The 27406-nt window shown below is 37.3% G+C and overlaps 1 protein-coding gene across 3 annotated transcripts in view; it reads right to left on the bottom strand.

The window, feature by feature from the left end:
- The window catches only part of PLA2R1 (phospholipase A2 receptor 1), a 127645-nt gene that overhangs the window by 51421 nt on the left and 48818 nt on the right, over positions 1 to 27406 (bottom strand). For all 3 annotated transcript variants that reach the window (XM_003921943.4, XM_010329811.3, XM_074399623.1), the window contains exons 10-11: positions 25776 to 25888; positions 14468 to 14637 (exon numbers count right to left, since the gene is read on the bottom strand). In XM_003921943.4, the coding sequence (XP_003921992.3) occupies positions 14468 to 14637; positions 25776 to 25888 (283 nt within the window). The remainder of the gene's footprint in view (positions 1 to 14467; positions 14638 to 25775; positions 25889 to 27406) is intronic.

Here is a 27406-nt window from a genome sequence, read left to right as displayed (position 1 = left end):
TTTCCGTGGATTTTCATGAAGATCAAATGAAATAATGAATCGGAAAGCACTCTGTAAAATACGAAGAGCTAAAAACACCCCTACAAGGTTGTTACTATGCATACGGCAATTTTCATTACAAAAGCCAGGATTCCGTGGCATGAGTTCTGCCTGCATGTTCAAAGAATTTTTCAAAAGTTTGAATCAGCAAGTTTGAAATGTAATATACTTTTTTGTTGGTCTTGCATTTTCTCTCACTTTCCCACATCAGACAATGACTAAATAGCTTTGGTTTTGGATGCTCTAAGATATTCAACTCATCTTCATTAGTGAAGAAGGAGATGTTTGTGAACCGCTATGGAGATGAAAAGTGCTGCGGGAGTGTTATTGGTATTCTAAAGTGGTTAACTTAATGGAACATTTGACCCAAATTTTGGAGTCTCAGCCCTAAAGAAGCAGTAAAGTGGTATAATAAAGGAACACCAGGCTAAGGGAGAGATAAACTAAATTTATAAGCCTATATCATGGGGATGCTTGCAAAGCCAAATAATAAGGGTAAGGGTGTGGGAAAGAGTGGAGGCAAATTTTCTCTCAGAGAAATTGTTCTTAAATTTGATAATTCACTTTCCATTGGAGAAGTAAAACGATTATTCTCAGTGGTGAGTCTCACATCTCAACAGATTCTCCTTACCTGCCTTACCCACACCCCACTCACTCTCTCCCACAAACATGAATGGGGAGACTTTCTGTCAATTAAGATATTCTAATTCATCAAGTTTCCTAACCATGCAAAATTAAGTGAGCTGCGAAAACCTCCACTGTCCACGTCTCTGTTCAAATACCTAAAAACAAATCAACTGACCAAACCTCTTTGTGCTGGTTTTTCAGTGCCTCTAGACAATTATTTCACTTGAGTCTGCCTACTTATTTTCTGGTTCCCTGCAACAACCCTTTACATCCTCATCTATCAAGTCCTCTACCCTCTTATCTTGCCTCCCTCTTCTTTTTCTCTCCTCTAACAAAGAAAGGTGAAGCTCTTTGGGCAGGCAAGGTAAGTTTCCTGCAGTGTTGTGTATCTGCCAGACACTGTGATGGGCATTTAAAATGGTCTTTTTCCTATTTAACTTCAGAAATTCTTTGAGGCAGGTATTATTGCCTGCATTTTGCAGATGGTAAAATTAGGGCATAGAAGCTTAATAACTTGCCAAAGGCCACAAAGGTAGTGGGCTTGATCCAGGATTTGAAACTAGATTTATTTGGGTCTGCTGTGAGACGATATCAAGGTACAGAGTGAGTGGGTGGGTGTTCGATAAACCGTTGAATAAATGGATGAATGAGTTCCCCTAAAATCATGCTCCTGTTCCGAGGAGTTCTCTGGCATTCCCCGATCATGTTTCTCTCCTGTGTGTGGCCACGGCATTTCCTTGAAGATCTACTGTCACATTTTTACCTTGCATGACAGTTACTTATATGATGATGAGGAGACATAGAAATGTTCTAAGGGCTCTTGGAATGAGACTCGGTTTATCCTCATTTATGTGGTGGCTCATTTCAGAGCTCTGAAGAGCCTTAAAATGGATTGGCTTCTAGTGTCTGTTGAAGGGACAGGCTTCCTACTACTCCCCACTATGTGCAGGGCACTTTCAAGAAAATAAACCTGACTTGCTTTACTGGGATTTTATTTTCCTTGTTACTTGCAGATTTCCATGGGCTAACCCTGGAGTCATTCCATATGAGTGAAATGCTCCAGGGGTATCTAGGTCTAAAAACAAAACATATCACAGAGCCTGAGTTACGCATGGCTGCAAAGGAGTGATTGAAAGTGTTTATTTTTCTCAATACAGATACGTATCAGCCTCTAATATAACTTGGAAAAGTGTTTTTGAATGTCTTAGCAAGTATAGACTCATCTATTTTCTTTCACCACAGAGCAACCTCCACTTATACTGAATCTTTAATCTAGGTACAAAGTACATGTTAATTTCTAAGCATTAGCTTCTCCCTGAATGAGAAGCTAATTTATCATCTTTCCATTTGATTAGTGGCAATGATTATTATGGATGCAAACCATTTTTTCTGTTACACCTAAATATTTAACTTCTCTTGAAATACCAAGGGTCATAGAGTCCCTTTGCCGTTGTTGCTTTTTAGTAAAAATAACAGGATTTTCTGGTGTTTTGAGAATGGGAAATTTGACATTAAAGAAAGGAAATGCAAGGCCGGGTGTGGTGGCTCAAGCCTGTAATCCCAGCACTTTGGGAGGCCGAGGCAGGTGGATCACAAGGTCGAGAGATCGAGACCAACCTGGTCAACATGGTGAAACCCCCGTCTCTACTAAAAATACAAAAAATTAGCTGGGCATGGTGGTGTGTGCCTATAATCCCAGCTACTCAGGAGGCTGAGGCAGGAGAATTGCCTGAACTCAGGAGGCGGAGGTTGCGGTGAGCCGAGATTGCGCCATTGCACTCCAGCCTGGGTAGCAAGAGAGAAACTCCGTCTCAAAAGAAAAAAAAAAAAAAAAAAAAAAAAAAAAAGAAAGGAAATACAGTTAAAATATAGGTTAATTAACTTTTTAGTCCTGAATTAAAATTGTAAGTATGAGTTTGAACTCAAAAAGTGTTTAATCTTACACACACACATGCACGCTCACGCACACGCACAGACACAGACACTTCCTAGATCTATCCCTGAAATGGCCTAGAGACAATAACAAACCACAAACAACAAGCACCCACAGGCCCAGACAGTGATGCTGAAATAATATCATTTCCCATCAAAAGAAAGCAGAGTTCCTCGAAGCAACGGATGCTTCTAGGACTGCAGCAGAAAATAGCAAGCACACTATCAAAGACTAATAGGATCACATCAGAAGGAGTCATAAGATATTCCTTAAAGAAATTCCCATCACAAAGATGGGGCAATTCGATCATTAAAACAGACAATTGCAATGGGTTAAAACATACCAAATATGTTTAAAACCCTTTCTTCATAGTAATGCGAAAAAAAGAAAAACACCTCTAGTGCGTCACTGATGAAGGATGCTAACGAAGAAATAATTATTTTGAAAACTAGTAAAGGGAAAGAACTAAGCATTTGTTCTGTGGTTTCTATAAAAATTGTACCACGGGGTAACAGAAAAGTGGTAGAGAGGAATTACCTTTTTATAGGAATATCCCAGCTATAAGTGAAGGAACTCCTAATGAGTCAATGGATTTAAGACTTGATCATCAAAGGTTGCTAATATCACAAAAAGAGAAAAAATTGGACATTATGAGCGTCCAGACATAACACACAACTACCTATGAAATGATCTTTCAAAAAAATCTGAATTTGATCAAGTCCCTCATTATTTTTAAAAATAAAAATGCCTATTTTATGAAAAAGAAAATAGAGTAACACATTCAACAATGTAGGAAAATTTGTAAGACAAAACCCATTTGCATTAACAAAGGCAGGGGTAGGAGTTGCCGGGTGGGGGTGGGGGGCGAGAAACAGATGAAAACATGTAAGTATGAGTTTGAACTCAAAAAGTGTTTAACCTTACACACACACACACACACACACACACACACACATTAGGAGATCTATCAACCAATTACAATGTGTGAATCTTCTTTGGGTCTTGATTTGAACTAACTGTAAAATACGTTATATAACATTTATGAACCATTTAGAAATTTGAGCATAAACTGAAGATTTATAATGACAGGTAATTATAGTTAATTACTTTAAGGGGTGATAATTGTATTTTATGTCTTTTAAAAAGGAGTCTTTACTTTTTGGAAATAATGCTGAAATATTTATGGATGAAACAATATGATGTCGAGGATTTACTATGAAAAAAATATGGGAAAGGTGTGAGGGCACAGATGAAAGAAGATTGGTCATGAATTGATAAGTGCTGATGCTTGGTGATGTATCACAGTGGTTCATTATACTATTTGGTGAACATAATACTAAGGTGAAAAAATGGCAGAAAGGTGATTCCCTTCTAATGTGCTTTTATGCAAGTGAAATGAGTGGTTGTGATGTGTTCATGTAGGTTCATCAATTGTAGCAAATGTACTACTGTGGTGTGGGATGTGGGGTGGGTGAATATTTTGCTGGTATAACAGAGAGAGAGAGGCCTGGTTGAGTTTATAAAAAGCTGTAGGCTTCCTGTTCAGTGGTCAATTCATATGGTCAGTCTTTGCTGGATTAAGATTCTGACGTGGGGACCAAGCTAATGGATTCTTTTATGACAGGCAGGAGAGAAAATGTGATTCAGGTAGTGTTTCTGCAAGCTGCAATTTAAAAGAAAAAGGGAAACACAGGAGCCTTTATATTGCTATTTTCTTCAAAAAAGATTTACATTTTCATCTTATTCAGAGACAATTTACTCAGTGTCAATCAGCATGAGCAGCCAAACTGAACATCATGGCATTATTTTTGCTTTAGGGAAAAGAGAAAAAGAGTAGTGCCACTCAAATAAATTACAGCAGAAACTTATGAATGACAAGGAGCTCTGCTTCAGTTCCAGATTTTAGACATCTAAATGTGCCCCAAGAAGCTTAATATTAAAACCAAAGGTTTTCTCTTCTCAAAATGTATTAACTTATTTTGACAGGTATAGACATTCCTAACAATATTCCAAAGTATATAGAAATGATACCTAAACATTTTATTTTTTTGCAGTATGGTGTGACATGGAAGTTTATTGCTCTCTTTATTTTAGTAATACTCATAGATTTGTAGAACAAGGTTGTTCTGTTGAGCAAATTGCGATGCTACTTGTTTGGAGCTATGGAAAGTTACCAGTTTCCATACAAATTTCCTGAGCTGACGCTTATATACAAAAATTCTAATTTGTCTTCATTTCACTTCCATGCAAAGTATAATTTAAAAAAAAGTAGTAACAGAGAGTTTTAGGTTGACAGCAAAATTGAGTGCAAAGTACAGAGTTCCCCTTTAACACCACTGCCTTCCCGTCTCCTGCACTATAGACTTCCCATAGTACAGTAGTACATTTGTTACCACTGATGAACCTACGTGAACACATCACAACCACCCAAAGTCCCTCTCATCCCTTGCATCATCTCTGTCACTCATTTCATTTGTATAAAAGCAAATCTATTATCTCTCTAGCTATCTAAGATTTATCTGTCAATCATCTATCTATCTAACCTATGTCTGAATAGATTGCTACTGTTATTTTAAATATAGTTATGTGTTGGATCAGTTACGAATAAGGAAAATAGAAGTTTTTCTTTTACCTTCACTTATTCTCTGATGCTCCTTCTTTCTTTATATAGATCTGAGCTTCGATATCATTTTCCTTCTTTCTGAAGAACTTCTTTGAATATTTCTTGCAAAGTGGGTCTACTGGCAACACATTTCCTGAATTTTCATTTGTCTGATAAAAATCAGATAAAATCTGATAAAAATGCTTCTTCATTTTTAAAGGATAATTTCACAGAGTATAGAATCCTAGGTTGGTGGGGTTTTTTTCCTCTCAGCACTTTAAATATTTCATGCTACTTTCTTCTTGCTTGGATGATTTCTGAAGAGCAGTCAGATATAATTCTTATCTTTGCTCCTCTATAGGTAAGGTGTTTTTCTTCCCCACTGGCTTCTTTCAAGATTTTTTCTTTACCTTTTATTTTCTGAAGTTTGGCTACAATATGCCTGTATGTAGTTTTTTGTGCATTTATCTTGGTTGGTGTTCTCTGAGTTTCCTGTGTCTGTGGTTTGGTGTCTGATATTAACTTGGGAAAATTCTTACTTATTATTGCTTCAAATATTGCTTCTGTTCCTTTATTTATTTTATTTTCCTTCTGATATTCCCATTATACATTTTGTAGCTGTCCCATAGTTCTTGAATATTCTGCTCTGTTTCAGTATTTTTCCTCTTTTTCAGTTTCGGAAGTTTTTATTATCATATACTCAAGCTCCGAGATTCTTTTCTCAGCTGTGTCCAGTCTATTGAAAGCTCATCAAAAGCGTTCTTCATTTCTGTTATGGTGTTTTTGATCTTTAGCATTTCTTTTTGTTTTTTTTTCTTAGACTCTCCACCTCTCTGCTTACAGGATCCAGCTGTTCTTGCATGTTGTCTACTTTTCCCATTAAAGCCTTTAGCATATTAATCATAGTTAAAAAAAATGCTTCTCTGGTAATTTCAACATTCCTGTCATAGCTGACTGGCTTTGATGCTTGTTCAGTCTCTTTAAACTCTGTTTCTTGCCTTTTAGTATGTCTTGTAATATTTTTGTTGAAAAGTGGATGTAATATACTAGGTAAAAGAAACTGCAATAAACAGGCCTCTGCAATGGAGATGTGGGAGGAGGGGAAGTGTTCTACAATTTTACAATTGGGTCTCAGCCTTTTGGTGAGATTGTGCTCCTGGACTTCACCCTTGATCAGTGATTGCTTCTCAGTTATTTTTCCCTGCTTGGTGGGACGGGATGGCTAGAGAGCTGGAGCTGGGTATTTCCTTTTCATCATGTGAAAGGATAGAGCTGGTTGGAGTTACAGATTTCCCTTCCTCCAGATAAGTCGGGCTCTGATAAAACTCCAGAGGTGACCGGGCGCGGTGGCTGACTCCTGTAATCCCAGCACTTTGGGAGGCCGAGGCGGGTGGATCACGAGGTCAAGAGATCGAGACCATCCTGGTCAACATGGTGAAACCCTGTCTCTACTAAAAATACAAAAAAATTAGCGGGGCATGGTGGCGTGTGCCTGTAATCCCAGCTACTCAGGAGGCTGAGGCAGGAGAATTGCCTGAACCCGGGAGGCGGAGGATGCGGTGAGCCGGGATCGCGCCATTGCACTCCAGCCTGGGTAACAAGAGCGAAACTCCGTCTCAAAAACAAAACAAAACAAAACAAAACAAAACAAAACAAAACAAAACAAAACAAAACTCCAGAGGCAGTCTCCAGTAAAATCACCTCTCCCGAGGCGGGGCCCTGTTAAGAACAGAATGCTTTGCTCTGTTTCAAAATAGTCCTTTTCCTCTCTCTCTGTTGGAAGCATTAGGGTATTTTTCTCTGATATTTCACTGTGATAACCTGATAGATCACCTGGAGATAGAACTCACAAAAGTGTGGGACTCTCCTATGCCTGGGTCCCTGGAGTGTTTAACCCTCAGAGTTGTCTGTGTTGAGCTTCCAGCAATTTTATCAATGACAGTTCAGATGTTCGTCTCCCAGCACTGGTTCTTCTGGAGGTTTCTGATCGTGGGTTTCTGCTCCAGAAAGTTGTGATTCTCTGTATCTTCCTATTTCTCCACTTTCGGGTGGCAATGGTTTGTCTTGTGATGGATCTAAGAAGAGTTGTTGATTTTTCAGTTTTTTCAGCTCTTTACTCATTAGGATGATGTAGCGACTTCTAAGCTCCTTATCTGCTGGACTGGGAACTGGAAGTCTTCAAAAGTACATAGTTCTAAACCATGTATTTAAGAGGGATAATGTAACTGTAAACTGACTTTCTTTGATCTCTCTCTTTTTTCTTTCTTTTAATTTCAGGAGGTCCAAAGGAACTTTTTAAAAAATAAATAACATTGGCTCATAAGTGTTGGAGAAATGTAAGCATATAGGCTACAATCAGACCTTCCTTTAAAGCTCTGTGGTTTCCCAGGGTGCTCACATGGGTGGCTGGCCCAGCACAGAATAGGTCCTACATCTTAGAATGTATGGGTGAGGAACCCTAATAGGCTAACGATGTCACTGCAGCTTCAGGTAAAATCTTGCAAATTACTTCTCTGCAATAAGAAAGCCTAATATTTATCAGTTATTTATAATGTATTATAAATCATTAATTATAAATTATAAATTTATTTACAATTAATTATAAATTATTTGCAATGCTTATGTAATATTTCTTTTAATTTTCACAATTCTGTGAGGTAGATACTATTACTGCCCTTATTTTAAAGAAGAGGAAACTGAGAAATGGAGAGATTAAGTAACTTCCCTGAGATCACATAGCCGGGATTTGAATTCTTTTCCATATATCTTACTCTCTAATTACATAGTGCTCCTAAAATTTCTCAAAGGTGCCCCATATGTTTGCTCCTGCTGAGAAAATTTTTTTTCTTTAACCACTAAGAAAGGCCACTTCCTCTTGAACTTTTATGATAACTTCAATGGGAATTAATCCTCCCTTCATTTAACTATTAGAGTACTTTATTTTATACTTCTTACAACACTCACCACATATTTTCCTGCTGCCATGGTTTGAATGTAATATATCCCACCAAAATTCATGTGTGATAGTATTAAGAGGCAGAGCCTTCTGGGAAGTGATAAAGTCATGAGTGCTCCATCCTCATGAATGGAATTAGTGCTTTTATAAAAGAGACTGAGGGAGTGTCCTAGTCCCTTTTTGCTCTTTTGCCCTTCCACCATGTGAGGGCACTGCAGGAAGGTCTTCAGCAGCACTGAATCTGCTGGCACCTTAATCTTGGACTTCCTGGCCTCTAGAACTGTGAGAAACAAATTTCTGTTGTTTATAAATTACCCAATATGTGATATTTTGTTGTAGCAATGGGAATGACTAAGACATCTATATACAAGTTATTTATTGTATTTGCTATCACCACTCCCAGATTATACCAGCATAAAGGCATGTATATTAGGTAATTTTAAATTGTCCCTTGTCATACAAATGCCTTATAAAAGTTTATTAAATGAATGACTTTAATTCTGCAACAGGGTTATAAAAGAAAAAAATTTTTTAAAAACACAGAGGGAGACATCTCAAAGATTGGGTAGTAGACTGAATACATGTGTTTCTCTCTTCTCTATCCTAAAATCTCATGTGTTAAAACAAATGATGCTATGAGAAACAGCCAGCAGATTAAGTGCCCTAAAAGATTCTTTCAGTCAAATTAGTTGAAATGCTGGATAAAACATTTTGTAAACATCTTTATAAATGTATAGCATAAAACAAACAAATCTGTAGAGCTCTCAAATGAAGTAAAGGTTGAACCATGGAAGCCAAACTACCTACCTAGTGGAAATTACCCTAAAGGTTTCTTTCTAATCCCCGAGACCTTGAGCATCTACTCTGACAGTTGCATGGAGATTTTGAGGGAAAGGGGATGAGGCCTAAGAGATATACAAAGTGAAAAGTCTAATAGAAGAAACTTGCATAAAATAGGATCCCAAATTGGCCACCTTTGGTAAGCGTACATGAGAATAAACTCACTCAGCTGTTCTAAGGAAACTTGTCTCTGTCAATCGTTGCAGTGAATAATAAGAAAAGAAAAAAACTTTCTAAAGAATTTGTAATTACAACCCAAACTTCATGCAGGTTAGTCATTTAATAATGCTACCTCTGTGTTCAACAAAACCTCAGTCAGAGTTTTTAAAGTGGTCCTTAGTTGGTAGTGCCTCAAACTGAGTGGTGAAAACAAATGGTAATTTTCACTGAAGGAGCCCAACTTCAACCTAGGGATAAGAGAACTCTCCTAAATAGAGTACAAAGAAAAATGAGCAGCTCCAGGCAAAACCCACAAAATGAAAGAAATGAGACTCAGAAACAGACCCATAAAACTTCTGGTATGCGATTATTAGAAACCAAATACAAAATAACTTGGATATGTTTAAGGAAATAAAAAAGAATCTTAAAAATATGAGTAGGAAAGAAGTGACTACAAAGAGCCACAAACGCAAATTTAAAACAGAAATAGACTTTCTGGAAATGAAAACAATGTAATACCTAACACTGAAAGCTAAAAAATAAAATTTAATTAGAACAGATCTGGCTGAAGAGAGAATCAGTGAATGGAAATAATTCATGGAGTTATTTAAAATACATCCTTGAGAAACTGAGAGGTAGAAAATATTTTTAAAATATTAACAAATATGGAGGAGAGACTGAGTAATTGGAATAATAAAAGGAGATATTAGAATGAATGGAGAGAGGCAATATTTGAAGAGATAATGCTTGAAAAATTTCCAGATTTGTGTAAAACCAACTATTCAGGTTGAGGGAATCTAATGAAAAGGATGTGAAACTGAAGGTGTCCGATATCACAGAAAGAATGGTATGCTAGCATATAGATACATCTAAACAAATATTCATTGCAAAAATAACAAAATAATGGCTAACATAAATGAAACAGTTCAGAATTTTCAAAACTAGACAGCAATATCAAAATATAATCTTTTAAAATATGAGAGCAAAGATGGTGAATAACTTTTGATATTGTTGATTTTGTTAAGAATGCATGTTGAATAGCTAGCATAACAAATAAAAAATAGATTTAGATAATACAACTTCCAGATAAGTAAACGGAAAAGAATAAAACGAGAAAAGGAGAAAAAGAAAAATTCAAAAGATAGCAAGAAAGAAGAGAAAAAAATGACTAAAAACTGCAGGATAAATGGAAAGGATATAATAAAATGGAAGAAAAATAAATCCAATTATATACATAATCACAAAAAATATAAGTAAATCAAACTCTCCAGTTAAGGACAAAGAGTGTGTGAATAGGGTTTTAAAGATTTAGTTATATGCTATTTATAAGTAATACATTAACTCTAAGGACACAAAAATATTGAAAGTTAGAAAAAATAAAAAAATGTACTAGGCCAATACTAATTTTTAAAAAGTTACTGTAGCTACATTCACGGACAAATTAAGGAGAAAATAATTTTGAGAGAACAAGAGGGTCACTCACAATGCTATACCTATTTTGACACCACAGGTATAATATCACAATTCTAAACTTGTATGTTCCTAATAATAAAATAGCCTAAAAAGTATTTAATATAAAAATTCGACAGGACTATAGGGAGAAGATCACACATCCACCATTGTAGTGGTAGATATTTAACTCTCAGTAATTGATAGATCACAATGGCAAAAAATATCGAGATTATAGATGAGTTGAACAACTCATTTAACATAATCTGTTGACATATATGCAATATTTCATGTAGCAAAAGCAGAATATACAACCTTTTCAAATACATATGGAATATATATATTATAAAAATGATCACATGCAAGGCCATAATGCAAACTTTGTATTTGAAAGGACAGGCACCAAACAAACCGTATTTCCGGACCACAGTGCAATTAAATTAGATATCGACAACAAAAGGAACTCGAAACACCTGTATTTTGGGAAATTAAAGAAAAGCACCTCTTCTGAATAATTCATGGGTTGAAATCATATTCATATTGGAAATTAAAATGTATTCCAAATTGAAAAATTACAGAATTCTACTAATGGGATACAACCCAAGCAGCACTTGGAAGGAAATAAAAAGCCTTGATAGTCTTACAAGCATTACAGAAATTGAATTAGTTGTTTTAAAATTTACCATATAAAATATGAGGCATATTCTAATAACGTTTATATAGTTCTATATAGGAGAATAAAAGTAAACATTCTCTAATCCATTCTGTGAAACTAGCATAATCATGAGGCTTAAGTTGTATACAAATGAAGAAATATGGAACAGTTCTCCCTTTGAAAAAGGTTGCAAAAATCACAAACCTAATATGAATGTTTTACCACTCAAAGGTTAGTTTGTGTACCCACAACACAGGCAGCACCCAGGAGCTTTTTAAAAACTGCAGATTCTTGGACTTTTAGCCCAGATCTACTAAATCAGAATTTTAACTTCTTCAACATCTACAGGATATCCTTATGTACATAATAGTATCTGAAGCTTTGTACTAGCAAACTAAACCCAGAGATGTATTAAAGTACATATCACTGAGTTAAGTTTACCCAACAGTACAAAGCCGGTTTACTACTATAAGGGAATTTGTCACATTAGGAGATTAAGGGAGAAAACCTTAGGATTGTCTTAATAGATTCAGAGTACTGAGTAAAATTTAACATCTATTAATAATTTTAAAAAAGAGCTCCAAGCAAACTAAGAATAATAGAAATTGTATTCTTATATTACTATTCTGTTTTCAGCTACATTGATTCTATTCTTTCTGCTTCTCTTTAAATGTCACACTGCTTGAATTATGTTTGTGCTATTGGAAGAGAAACAGAAAATCAGAATGTAGTTTATGTGTATTATGGTATTTCAAATGAGTAGATGAAAGATGGACTTAGTATATAGTGTTGAAATTGGTTACTATTTAGAAAAATTAAAATGAGATATCTCCTAGATATATTTTTAAAAACTTTAGATCAGTCGAAATTATACATTTAAAAAAACCTGTAAAAGTATTAGAAGACAATATAATATAACACATTTAACATAATCTGTTGACATATATGCAATATTACATTTTTATAATCTGGTTGAGGAAAGCCAATAGAAAACATAAAAATCTGCAAAGATAAAATGAAAACTATAAACGTATTTTACTACAAAAGTTGAACATTTATGTGTGATACATATCAATTAAAAGGCAAATAGACATTTAGAATATAATGAAATTTCCACTAATCAATGAGAAAATAGAAAGTGTCCAAAATGAAAATAGTAAGTGACTAAATTATATGACCACACAACTGAAAAACAAAACAAAAACAAGATGTATGGTACAAATATGAACAACTGCTCAAATTACTAATTGAAAAGGTAGAAATTAAAACAATGATAAAACTTTTTTTTTCTTCTATCAAATTGGCAAAAATGTAAAAGGTTGTTACATTCAGTATGGACAGAGTATGGGAAAATTGGCACCCTCAAATTTTGTGAGATGAGCTTATAAACTGATAATGCCTTAATAGGATGTCCACTTTTAGGCCAATAAGTTCATATTTATGCACAGCAGCATCAACATAAAGATATCTGTTGTAACACTTTTGTAGCAGAAAAGAAAATGAATTTAACCCATTGTTCTTCAATAGGGTCATGGCAAAGCAAAATATGAGTCCTACATACTCCTACATATCATGAAATTCTATGTATCTGTTTAAAATGTTGACTAATAAATATTGATGTGGAAAGTTCTTCAAGACAGATTGCTAAGTCAAAAAAAGCAAATAACAGAAACACGCAATTTTTACATCCATTTAAAAAGTACATGTGCATATATGAATTTAAATGCATAGACAAACACCAGCAGGATCACACCAAACAGTTAACAGTGGTTATTTTTAAAAAGGGAAGTGTATTGATGTTGGGGAAGTAAAGAGAAAGATGTAATGGAGTACTTCCACATTGTACTCAGCATGCTTCTCTATAATTAGAGCATTTACATAATTTACCATCCAAACCAGAAAAATTTGGAGTAAAAATACATGCTGTTAATCTCTCTGGGACAACAGACATGAATTAGAACCGTTCTGGGCAAGTGAGGTATACGGTCACATTATTTATAGTGAGAACATATGCATGATTTTATTGTTGCATTTTAAAAATCGGTGACGCCTTGCCAACCACTGTCTAGAGTTAAGATTAGCAAACCACCTTGGACTGGACTCTTATAATTATGAGAAACAGGGCTTGTGTAGCCTTTTTTATATTTTAGCTTGAGGCCACTAGGTATATCTCCCCCTGTGGCTTAGCAAACACTTTTTTTTTTTTTTTTTTTAAATCATGGTATATAGATCTCTGAGGATGAAACAGACTAGTTTGTACAAAGAGCTCAGGACCTTCAGGGAGGGAAGAGCCCCTAACCCATTTCCTCTAGATTTGAACTTGGTAATTGTTTCCTGTTGTCTCTGGCATAGCCCTGATCGAGATCCTGGCAAGCAAGAACTCACCCTGAAGTACAGGGGGTGTTGAGTCTAGGCTGTTGACCTAAGCTTAATACAAGGGCTTGTTCCACAGAGTCTGGTTCTAGTGTAGGCTGTAGCAGAAGCCATCAGCTTTTCTGGTACTGACCAACCTGGCACAGTTTCATGCCTTGAGACTCAGAGTCAGACACCTGAGGATGAACTAGTAGAGCTGTTAACGCTGGAATCCTGGCTAAGGTACCACAGGCAGTGAGTGTGAACTGATTGGATGTACCCATATGTGCTCATCCCCTGTACTTTGAAGTATAACTGACCATTCTGAACTGAATGAATTTATATCTTGAACATGTCAAATACAGATTATACTTTTAAAAATGGCCACCAAGCAAGGCAATTTGGCTCAAGCCTGTAATCCCAATACTTTGGGAGGCTGAGGCAGGAGAACTGCTTGAGTCCAGGAGTTCAATACCAGTCTGTCGCTACAAATAATACAAAAAATTGGCTGGGTGTGGCGGCTTATGCCTGTGGGAGCTACTGGGGAGATTGAGGTGGGAGGGGCACTTGAGCCCAGGAGGTCAAGGCTGCAGTGAGCCAAGATTGCACTACTGCATTCCAGACTGGGTGACATGGCAAGATCCTGTCTCTAAATAAATAAATAAATAAATAAATAAAGATCAGCCACATGTCATCCCCTGTGAACGTGTGCTGATTATTGTAGTTGATATAGGCATTAAGAAAACATTAAGAAAGAGAAAAAGGAGGTAGACCAAGGGGTGGAAGGAATTTGGAGTAAAGAAAACAGTGGACAGAGGTGAGGGGGCGCTTGGCGGTACAGCACGCTCTACTCACGGGGCTGGTGTGTGTTCCAGTGTGTGTACTGCACCGGCTCCGGTTTCCGCCCTGCTGGCTTCCAAGTGTATTCTCCTGTATCATTTTGGTCTTGAAGAGCTATCCAAAAATAACTGTCCTTCGTTTTTACCATACTACTGATCAAACTGGTAATAAAAGCCTGTTCAAACCTTAAAAGGGGAAAACAGAAGCGGTTATATTAAGTTTCTGGGCAATAAAAAATGACATTAAAATATAATGAAGTGCATAGAATGGCCCCAGAGTAAGCCTTTCTCATTAATTCTTTAGAACATGGAGCAGAAAAACACCCAAAGACCCTGAACATTACTAATAAATGCCAAATGTCACTGCAATTCCCAGAAATATATGAGTGAGGAGAATATGACTCTTGCATATGGGGCTTAATTCTTCCAGCTCCAGTTTCAAAGCATAGGTGGTAAAGTTCACATGGCCAAATGCATTTCTTGGAGTACCATGTGAGCTGTTTTGTGATTAGGCCACATACCACACACACCATGCCACAATATGCATGGGGTAAGGGTAGGTAGGAGAGAGGAGGAACGATATTACGCTTCTCTGAATGAGTATTTACTAATAGAGAGTTCACCTGCATCCACCTACCACACTTGACTGGGTAGAAAGAAACAGAAATTAAAGTAGCAATTTTGTGTCTCCCAAATCAGTGTGTTCTTAGGCACAGGTAGGCCTCAGCTTATTCAAATGTGTTTAAATTTGCATTTTCACTGAAGAAAAATGTAAAAGTCTAGGAACTAATCTAAGATCGTACATCGACTAATCTCTATTTTTCAAACAGCTGAATGAATTACTGTTCAATGATTGGTGGCAGTGCCCCCTTTGCAGTACGCATGTGTCAAAAGCAGGATCTAGAAAACTCTCATACATGCTTCTACATGCACACCTACTAAGGAAAACATAACTATTAAAATTTAACTAGCATTGAACCTCTCAGCTAAGTTCAAACTATCTTGAGAAAGCTATTTTTAGAACATATAAAGTTAGAAGAAACACATTTGAAACAGTGGTGACTTCTGGGCATATCTGCTGAGACAATGGGAAATAAAAGGCTGAAGCCATTACCCAGGAAACCAAATGAGAAGGCAAATTAGACCTTTTCATTCAATTTTGGTGTTTTTTTTCATTATCATGCATCCTTAACTTGCTAAGGGAAGCAAATGCAATGGTATCATTTATGAATAGAGGAGTCTCAATGGAAATAGAAGATAAAAAGATAAAAGAATAAAAAGAAGTAAAAATTTTAAGTGCCTTAACAGATATTATTAGCAACATTTAGAGATCTTAGGCATCTATGGTACTCATCTTTGTAGGGGATGTGAATTTTCATCATGCTTTAGAAAATATTTTCTGCCGATACTCTATTAATAACCTAAATAGCACACATTTGAAATAAGAAAAGTTCTTTTTTATCCAGATCATACTGGTAGAATTTCACATAAATGTGCTTCAAAAGGAACGTATAGAAGACTAAATATTGCCTACATGCTGTTGTAAGTTTCCTTACACTTCTGTTGGTTCATGCTCTCAATAATACACGGTCTGCTTTTCTCTACTTCCTCGGAGGCAGAGTTGTAACACGGGAGGGGAGGAGGAGGGAAGTGCTGGGAGGAGAAGGGCGGGGTCCCTGGTTAGGGTTCCACCCCTGGCTTGTGCCCACGGACCTAGGTAGGACAAGCTTTTCTGTTTTCCTGCGCAAATGTTGCATTTCCCAAGACCACCCTGGCCCGCCCCCATCCTGTGCCTATAACCCCCACCCAGACTCCAGCGGGAAGTGTGACTAGCGGCAGAGGAACACACAGGTGGAAGAGCACACGACAGGCACCAGCAGATGCCGGCAGGCCATTGACGGGAAGAACGATGTGGGAATTTGGCCAGGGCGTGGGAGGAGAGCCCGCCGCTGGGCGCCCGACTCAAGGGGAATACCGCCTTCCCACTCCATCCCCCTGCTGACCTTCCCATCTTCCTCTCTGAGAGCTACCACCAAGCAACAAAAATCCTTGCACCCATTCTCCAAGCCCACGTGTAATCTGATTTTTTCCAGTACACCAAGGCAAGAACCCCGAATACAGAAAGCCCTGTCTGTCCTTGCCAGAAGCCACCTAGACCTACGGACCGCTAAACTGAAAGAGCACACTGTAACACACTCCCACTGGGGCTTCAGGACTTGTAAACACTCAACCGTAGATGCCGCTGTGGGGTCGGAGCCCACAGCCTGCCCTTCTGCATGTTCCCCCTGGGAGTTCGAGCAGCGAGGCACAGAAAAAGCGAGCCACAGCCCCATTGCACGCCCTACGAGGGGGATAAATAGCCAGGATCCCCACTTAATCCTGAAATTGATGTGTTAGAGATCAGCGAGATACTGCCCCACAGGTGCTACTGCCAGGACCACTGTTTTCTGTGCAGGTTCTATACTCGGGGGCCATTGCTGGCTCTTCCATTAGCTTCTACGATGGCATTTATGAGATAATGCAGGGAAGTTATGTTATCTGTAAACCTGGGCTTGAGTATTGTATTATTATTTTTTACCCCATTAATGGTAGATTTATTTACTCCACTCCAATCTGATATTTTATCTCCATTTATCATTGCTTAAAACAATAGAAAACTGCTTTTCAAATTTGTAAGTGTATCTTTAGTCACATATAATACTCATGCACCAAAGCCTAACACCTAATCAAAACAGAATTCTAATTTTCCTAGTCCAATTTAGAAGATGGCCTGTTATGAAAGAATGCCAGTAAACATGTATGTTTTCTAAAGCATATATTGTAAAAAACCTAAGTCTGGATAACAGCATGAAATCTCTTGAGTGTCTGTTTTCAACTTGTAAAGAAACAGGAGGACATTTTACATTCTTTTTTTGGAGACAGGGTCTCACTCTGTCACCCAGGCTGGAGTGCAGTGGTGAGATCTCAGCTCACTCCAGCCTTAACCTTCTGGGCTGAAGTGATCCTCCCACTTCAGCCTCCCAAGTAGCTAGGACTGCAGGCACACACCACCACATCCGGCTGGTTTTTAATTTTTTGTAGAGACAGGGTCTCACTATGTCACCCAGACAGGTCTCAAACTCCCAGGCACAAGTGATCCTCCCGTCTTGGCCTCCCAAGGTACTGGGATTATAGGCGTAAGCCACCCCACCTGACCTAATTTTATATTCTTTACCACTCTCTATTTGGTTTCAAACACTAAAAGTGTTATGAAACTCTGTATTACAGTAATACAGCAAATGACCTTTCAAAGTCTTTTCTGGCCCTGTGTTTTAGAATTATTCATAAGAGAATATTCTAGAGTTTTATAGTATCTGGCCTTTTTGTCTGGTTTCACTGAGGTTGTTTAATTCAAGTGTTATGACTTGAGGAACTAAAAATAGCCACATGCACTTTTTTTTTTTTTTTGCAGAGTCTTGCTCTGTCACCCAGGCTGGAATTCAGCGGCATGATCTTGGCTCACTGCAAATTCCCCTTCTCAGGTTCAAGTTATTCTCCTGCCTCAGCCTCTTGAGTAGCTGGGATTACAGGTGTGAGCCACCATTCCTGGCTAATTTTTTTTTTTTTTTTTTTTTTGTAGAGACGGGGTTTCACTATGTTGGCCAGGTTGGTCTCTAACTCACTTCTGACCCTGTGATCTGCCTGCCTCAGCCTCCCAAAGTGCTGGGATTACAGGCATGAGCCACCAAGTCCGGCCATGCACTGCTTTTTATATTATAATTTGATCCAGAATAGCATGTTATCTCTAAGAGAGTCAGTAAAGTAATAATTGTTTGCTATTCTTTAAAGAAAACAAATGATAAAATATTTGGCTTATGTGTACTTAACTAGAAAATCAGACTTTATAGGGAAATAATTCTTTTTTTTTTTTTTTTTGAGACAGATTTTTTTGCTCTTGTTGCCCAGGCTGTAGCGCAATGGTGTGATCTTGGCTCACTGCAATCTCCGCTTTCTGGATTCAAGCAATTCTCCTGCCTCAGCCTCCTGCGTAGCTGGGACTACAGGCATGCACCACCACATCCAGCCATTTTTTTTTTTTTTTTGTATTTTTGGTAAGATGGGGTTTCACTATGTTGGCCAGGATGGTCTGGATCTCCTGACCTCCTGATTCACCCACCTCGGCCTCCCAGAGTGCTGGGATTATAGGCATGAGCCACCACGTCTGGCCAGGGGAATAATTCTTAATTTTTAGAATCAGAAAGAAATAAACTCTTTAAAAAAGTTAAGAAATCAAGAGTGTTTTTTGTTTAGTGTAAACAAGAAAAACACAGCTTAAACTTTTCTGATAAAAATATTTGCTTATGTTGATGAACATTAAATTTTAATTTAAAAATTCCAATTGAAGATGGCAATACATATTTTTAGCATGCATTGACAACTTTTTTCATTTCAGAATAAACATTTGTATTTCAAAAAGTGCACACTTTAAAAGGAGGTATTTTATACTAATCTCTAATTGAACATTGTATTTATTCATCGGGTGGGCAAGTGATGTATGTAGTCAAAAAGAAAAGACTTTTTCGTCTTTGACCAACATAGTATTTAGCAGTCAACAAAAATGACTGTGCATTTGTATTATCTAAAACAAGGGATTGAAAAAAGTAATGCATTGGAAGTGGCTTTGCTAGAGCTATTTCAATTTTAAAAATAGTAGCAGTCTTTATATAACATGAGAAATTGAGAGATCCCTTCAGGGAGGACTCAGTTTTGAACGAAGTAACTGCCAATTAGATTGCTCCCAATGATACAATTGCTATTTTTTTTTCTTTTTCTTTTCCTTTTTCTTTTTTTTTTTTTTGAGACAGAGTCTTGCTCTGTCACCAGGCTGGAGTGCAGCGGCGTGATCTCTGCTCACTGCAATCTCTACCTCCCAGGTTCCAGCTATTCCCCTGCCTCTGCCTCCTGAGTAGCTGGGATTACAGGTGCCTGCCACCACGCCAGGCTAGTTTTTTGCATTTTAGTAGAGACTCCCGGTTAATTTTTTTAAAATTTAATTTAATTTAATTTTTTTTTTTTTTTTTTTTAGCATGTTGGCCAAGTTTTTAGCATGTTGGCCAAGATGGTCTCAATCTCCTGACCTTGTGATCCACCCACCTTAGCCTCCCAAAGAGTTGGGATTATAGGCATGAGCCACCATGCCTGGCAAATTGTTAATATTTCTGATGCCATTTTCAAATAACAACTTTGTTGCTGAACTAATATAAAAATAATCAATTTCTTTTTCTTTTAAATAAAGCATGGAAGTAGAGTATCAGTAGTTTTTAAGTGGTAGATACATATTGTGACCATTTTTGTCACAAGTTTCTGGTGGTGGTCCTCAAGAACTAGAAATGTTATGTTTTTGATATTGTTTCTTGTAAAAGATTAGAAAAGAAATATACACTTAGAAAATATACTTAATATAGACAGAAGAAATAAACCTGGAAGAGCAAATCCAGGGGGCAGGTAGATTGGCTGGGAGGGGAAAAATGTGGACCCAAGGGGGCATTTTCACTTCTAGTCTATGTTTTGGCTTACTCAAATTTGTACCAATGAGAATGCATTTCCTGTATAATTTTTTAAAAGGATAACTACAATTTGTTTTTTAAAAGAAAGTTAACTGCCTTACACGCACACACATACACACACACACACAAAAACCCACACCTGTTAGAACTCATACGTGAATTCAGAGAAGTTGCAAAAAGATCAACTGTGTCTCTACACACTAACAATGAACAATATGAGAAGGAAGTTAAGAAAATAACTCCACTTACATTAGTGCCTCCCAAATACTTAGGAATAAACTAAACCAACAAGGTGAAACACTTGTATACTGAAAACTGCAAGATGCTGCTGAATGAAATAAAGAGGCCACAAAGAAATGGAAATAAATCCCATGTTTATGGCTTGGAACACTTGATATTGTTAAGATGCTCATACTACGCAAAGTGATCTATACAGTCAATGCAATCCCTATCAAAATCCCAATGACATTTTTCAGAAATAGAAAAGTTCATTCTAAAATCTATATAGAAATTTAAAGAACCCTGAATAGCCAATATAATTGTGGGGGAAAAAAAAGACAAGTTAGAGGTCTCACCCTTTTTGATTTCTATACTTACTACAAAGCTATAGTAAGCAAGACAGTGTGGGCTGGGCATATTGGCTCGTGCCTGTAATCTCAGCACTTTGGGAGGCTGATGCAGGTAGCCTGCTTGAGCCCAGGAGTTCAAGACCAGCCTCGGCAACACAGTGAGAGTGAGATCCTGTCGCTACAAAACATAAAAATGAAAAATTGCTGGGGGCGGTGGTGGTGAATACCTGTAGTCCCAGCTACTAGGGAGGTTGAGGTGGGAGGATGGCTTGAGCCTAGGAGATCAAGGTTGCAGTGAACTGTGATTACAACTCTGTACTCCAGGCTAGGTGATAGAGTGAGACCCTGTCTCAAAAACAAAACAAAACAAAAACCAGTGTGGTACTAGCATAAAGACTAACACATAGACCAGTGGAATAGACCAGAAATAAACCCTTGCATATACGTAAAATGATTCTCAACAAGGATGCCAAGACTGTTCAGTGGAGAAAGGACAGTCTTTTCAATAAACTGTGTTGGGAAAACTAGATATCCACTTGCAACAGAATGAAGTTAGGCCCTTACCTTATTCTATACACAAAAATGAACTCAAAGTAGATTAAAGACCTAAACATAAGAGGTAAAACTATAAAACTCTTAAAGAGAAACATAGGACAAAAGTTTCATAACATTGTATTTGGCAGTGATTTCTTGTATATAACACCAAAAGCACAGGCAACAAAATAAGGAATGATTAAAATTGGATTTCACCAAAATTTAAAAACTTTGTGCATCAAAGGACACTATTAACAGAATGAAAAGGCAAGCCACAAAATGGGAGAAAGTATTTGTAAGTTACACATCAGATAAGGAATTAATATCCAGAATATATAAAGAATTCCTATAACTAAGCAACGGAAGAGACAAACATTCCAATTAAAAACGGACAAAGGACTTGAATAATAGACATTTCTCCAGAGAAGATACACACATGGCTAATAAGCACATGAAAAGATGTTCAACATCACCAATCACTAGTGAACTGCAGCTCAAAAGCACAGTGAAATACCATCGCACACCCAGTAGGAAGACTGTTATCAAAACAAAACAAACCACCAGAAAATAGCAAGCATTGGCCAGGATGTGGAGAAATTGGAATCCTTATGCACTACCAGTGGGAATGGAAAATGGTGCAGCCATTATGCAAAAGAGTATGGGGGTTCCTCAAAAAATAAAAAATTAAATTATCATATGATCCAGCAATATCACTTATAGGCATATACGCCAAAGAATTGAAAGCAGGACTCAAAGAGTATTTGTACATTCATGTTTGTAGCAGCATTAGTCATAATAGCCCAGTGGTGGAAGCAACCCAAATGCCCATTAATGGATGAATGGATAAACAATATGTGTATATGCATACAATGAAATATTAGCCTTAAACAGAAAGGAAATTCTGACTCTACAATATGAATGAACCATGAGGGACATGCTAAGTGAAATAAAGTAGACGCAGAAAAACAATTCCACTTACATGAGATTGATACCTAGAGTAAACTCACAGAAACAGAAAATAGAATAGTAGTTGCCAGGGTCTGGGAGGAGGGGAGAATAGGCAGCTATTGTTTAATGGGTACGAAGTTTCAGTTTGGGAAGAAAAAAGTTCTGGAGATAGATAATGGTAGTATGTGAACAACAATGTGAATGCAGTTAATGCCACTGAACTGCACACTTAAAAATGACTAACATGGTGAATTTATCTTTGTGTATGTGCTATGTATATTTTACTACAATAAAAAATGTTAGCTGCAAAAGTGTTTTGGGGAGATATGACAGTTGCAAGAAAATGGCAGAGCTGTAAAAATGCTTTAAAATACTGCACATTTAAGCTTAGGGGAGGCACAGTGGCTCACACCTATAATCCCAGCCTTTTGGGAGGCTGAGTCAGGAGGATTGCTTGAGCCCAGGAGTTCAAGACCAGCCATGGCAACAAGGCAATAATCTGTCTCTAAAAATATTTTTTAAAAGTGTTAGCCAGTCATGGTGGTGCATGCCTATAGTTCCAGCTACTTGGGGTGCTGAGGCAGGAGGATTACTTGAGCCCAGGAGGTTGAAGCTGCAGTAAGCCATGAAGGCACCATAAACTCCAGCCTGGAGAACAGAGTGAGACCCTGTCTCAAAAATAAATTAAAATAAAGGAAACTTAGGAGAAAATGAGATATTGCAGAATTTCTCACTTTTGGCAAAATTCACAAAATTGAATGTAATTTAGATTATTTTGTGCCAATACTCCATGGCTAATTGATTCAAAATTTAGATGGATTTAGCCAATTATCCATTATAATTTTGGAACTCAAGTTTTACATTCATGCTTTGTCTGGAAGCAAAGTAACCAGGACTGAAAAAATTTTGTAACTGTCAGCAAGCAAATAAAAATTTGTTATTCAGCAATAAGGACCTGTTTTTCTTCCTCTCTCTATTCCGAAAAATGTTAAAAGTCCTAGACCAGAAGCAGTTTCCTGATCACAAAAGAAATAAGTAATTTGTAGCAGGTGGTTCTAATTGTGCCCATCAAACCTGTCATTCCATTGTGCAGAAGAGTGGAAAATCAATTAGCAACTACAAGCTTGGGTACTGAAGAGTGACAGGAGTGTCTTAACTCAAACAGGAAATCAGTAATGGAAGAAAATGATTACCATGGCCGCTAGTGGACACTGCTGGATCTGAGAGACTTTCCGTCTACTGCCCAACCTTCTCAGACAAAAGACGATTTTGGAGAAAATTCCAACGTGTACTGTCAGTCAAAAGCAGTACAGTGTATACCCTTCCTTGTTTCTTCCCTGATGGGCTCTGAATGATTAAAAATCAAGAGCACTGGCTCTTCAACTCAAGAGTCCTGTGTGGGAGTTACTGCTTTGAACTTAAACATGTTTTGGGGGTAGCATTAGTATATGTTAACTGACTTAGACAGATGCCACATCCCTGTTCACGTGTACTCCCTCAGGGCTTGGTTGGTGACAGGCCTAGGAGGCCAAGACTGGGGTAAAAACAAACTTCCCAATGCCACAATTCTGCTTTAGAGTTGGAGCAGTTTCTGGCTATTCAGTTGCTGGCTACTGAATACAGTTTACCAGAGAAAAGATTTAAAGTATTCACAACATAGTCTTGTATCCAGTTTTGGGGAAAATAAAATAGATTTTTTCCCAGATACTTTTTATCATTTGTATGAGGTCCCCAAAGGGTTCATAGAATATGAAGCATTTGTTCTAACACATTTCTGCCTTAGCCTAGGTCACTTTGGCGATATGGGTTATCTAATGTCACTGTGAGTTTATCCATTTATTGTGTTACAAACCTTCTTTACTTATTTCTTGGGTCTTTACTTATTTACTTATTTATTGGGTCTCTACCTTCTTTACTTATTTCTTGGGTCTATGTTCTATCTCTTCAGCTGCTTGTTTTCAGAAAGCACTGGACAATGATACCATACCTTTTATTTCTTGTGTATAGCATGTCAGAGTTTAGCATAGGGCTTTTCATAAAATAGGTATTCAATAAATAATTTTCGAGTCAACTCTTGGCTATTAATTTTTTACGTAGCCAGATAACATATGAAAAGTAATTAACACAGTACCAGGTATGAAACAGGCACTCAATGAACATTAAACAAAAACAGAAAAGAGACTAAGACATAAAAAGCAGGTGAAACAACTAGACTTTTTTTTTTTTTGGTAAAAAACATAATTAAATTGTAATGAACAAAAGAGCATACAGCTTCGTTGGTCAGGCTCCCGTAAAGTTTAATTTTGACTCACTGATTGGGGGACTTCCAACCCAAGGTGCTCTTGGAACATTTTGGGTGAGTTAATAAATTTCTAAAGGCTTTTTTCTGCCTGTTAGCTAAAGCTGGGAGGAGAAAAGTAGAACTAAAAACAATGCTGAGATACATTAAAGGTAGTGCTATATTCTGACAAGACGGTCTCCTGAAAGTAAAATTTTTTCCAGGTAATTTAGTCTGCCAAATGCTATCAATCCATTCGTGTGTGTGTGTGTGTGTGTGTGTGTGTGTGTGTGTGTGTGTGTGTGTGTATTCTTGTGCATTGTTTGGAATAAAAGCTGGGAAAGAAGTCAAGGAAGTAAGAGGGTAAGAGGAGGAAGGACATACTGGCAGCTTTGGATGTTGACTTCCGATGTGGGAAGAGCAGAGAAATCATACAAGAATTCCTCTACAAATTAGACTTACATGGGAAGGATCTCTAGGTAAAACCACTTGTCCTATTTGCTGATATTCAGTGAATATTTTTAAAGGCAATGGTCCAGGCAAATAAGCAAATGATTTGCTTTGCAGGTGTACTTTCTTGTTGCACCAATGGAATTCTACCCTGCTTCTGTCTTCCCCAGGAAGACTTGGTCTCCCCGGTGTCCCAGCCTTCACTACCCTCCTGGCATTGACAGTGATATGAGATCACCTTCACTGTTGGTACTTTTATCCCCTACAAATATTATGCATCGGTAGCATGCTGCAGATTGTATGGAGTGTAAAAAGGGCACAGTCTCTGTGCCAGCATCAGGAAGATATATGTGCACAGAGAAATCTCAATCTAAATTAAACAGACAGAAAAGTGCTGGTGAGGCATTTGAATATCCTCCACATTTTATTGTTTCTTTTTTGCCAAAAAAGGCCCCATACAACTCACATACATTACATTTAAAAAAGACTTGTTAAATTATGTGTTTTGGCTGGGCATGGTGGCTCATGTCTGTAAGCCCTGCAATTTGGGAGGCTGAGGCAGGTGGATCACTTGAGGTTAGGAGTTTGAGACCAGCCTGGCCAACATAGTGAAACCCCATCTCTACTAAAAATACAAAAATTAGCAGGGTGTGGTGGCAGTGCCTGTAATCCCAGCTACTCGGGAAGCGGAGGCAGAAGAATTGCTTGAACCCAGGAGGCGGATAAAATCTAAAAACAACTAAATATATTAAAAAAGCTGGATAATTAACAAATCTTTACAGAAAGTAAAATTCACCTTAAATTTTATTATTTATTACTCAAAATCAATTCTGGAATAACATAGTATCATTTAAATTAATCTCATTTATATAATTTAATACTTTGATGTATAGAATGATTTAGATTTTGACAAGTTATGATTGTAGCTAGATTTTATCATTCCAAGAGCCCTCACATCAAAGCAGTCTTGTTTCTGTTAAAAAAAAATGTTTAATTTACCTGTTTGTAATGGTTACAAGTGCAGGAGGACAGTAATAACCACTGGAAGCTTGGTCAAAGCTTCGAAGGACTGTGTCAATTTTATAACAGAATCCACCATGTCTCTCCCATCCCTTAAAAACATAAAAGGGAAATTAAGGGCACATTCTGATTTAGTTAAATACCAAGAAATCTTTTTGCATACTCTTTTACCACCTACGTAACTTTCTTCTCTTACTCATTTAAAACTCCTTGAATTTTTGTCTTGATATTTTTATATTTATTCTATCTGGTAATGCCATTAACTATAGCCTCTTCAACATTTATTTATTATCTTAAAACCTAAATTTTTAAACCTTAAAACATAAAACCTTAAAAGCAAGTGAAAACAAAAAGGTACTCATTCAAGATCTCTCTCTCTCTCTCTCTCTCTCTCTCTCTCTCTGTGTGTGTGTGTGTGTGTGTGTGTGTGTGTGTGTGTGTGTGTGTGTCTGGCTTACAGAATTTCATATAAATGGCCCTGACAGGAGGGTAGAAATTAAGTATTGGATCTGGAGTCAGAATGCATGGGTTTGAATTCTGGCTCCACTACTGTGCAACCTTGTTTAATATCTTAGTTTTTTCATCTATACAATTTGAGGATAATAATAGTATTTATGGGTCTGTTCTGAGAATAAGAGAAGGACAACACAGAGATTTTAGAATTGAACAGAGGGTAAAGAGAATATGAACAAAGAGAATAGATGTATCTAGATAATATTATAGATTTTTTTCAACTTTCATACTGATTGTTTCATGTTACTCCACTGAGATTCATTGAGACTAGGGACTTGGATAAAGTCAAATGAGTGGATCGGCTGGGCCTGAAACCAATTCTGGCACAGTCCAGGATGGTCTTGGTTGGAGCATAGTGCTTCCAAATACAGAATGGCCAATATTTGTGTTTTTTCCTTTTCTCTTTGGTAGAGATTATTCCTAAATTAACTGCCTGGCCTTTTAGAGAGTAAGAAAGTAAGCTTTGGCACTCAGACAAAAATGACAAACATGTAGGTCTATGTTTTAGCCCTGGGAACAATGAAGGGTGGCACTATTCTTTGAAATCATGCAGTACAGTCTATGGCCATATCACTCTGAACATGCCCAACCTCATCTGAAATTACACAGTACAGAATATACACATTCATTAGCCTTCTATATTTCAGCTGAGCTATTTTAGTTCTTTTTTCCCAATGTTATTAAATCACATCATTTATATCTATTTTAATTTATTCACCAGTTTTAAAACACTTTTTATTTTATGCCATGCCAATATTTGCCAGCTTTTGATTAGTTATAAAATGATTTCTCATAAATTTCTTGGAAAAGATTTAGGTCTTGCAGTAAATTAAAGAAAACCTTAATTTAGAAATCACCTATGTTAGTTCAAACATATCATCAATTGAGGTGTGATGCACAGGAGTTCCCACATCCAGCCATCTAGGATCTGCTCTGAACTCACTCCCTTTCACTTTTACTCCCAGTGTTCTCTCTGTGAGTAACTGACAGCTCCATACATCTCCTTCATGAGTCTCTCTAGGGTATGAGCAGGGATATTAGGCTGCTCGCTCTTGTACTTGGAAGGACAGAGAGGGAGGCTGGCAACTTGACTTTTC

Source organism: Saimiri boliviensis, chromosome 5 (genome assembly GCF_048565385.1).
Source record: "Saimiri boliviensis isolate mSaiBol1 chromosome 5, mSaiBol1.pri, whole genome shotgun sequence".
NCBI classification, from domain to species: domain Eukaryota; kingdom Metazoa; phylum Chordata; class Mammalia; order Primates; family Cebidae; genus Saimiri; species Saimiri boliviensis.
Note: the sequence above shows the minus strand (reverse complement) of the source record. Positions and strands in the feature narration are given on the sequence as shown.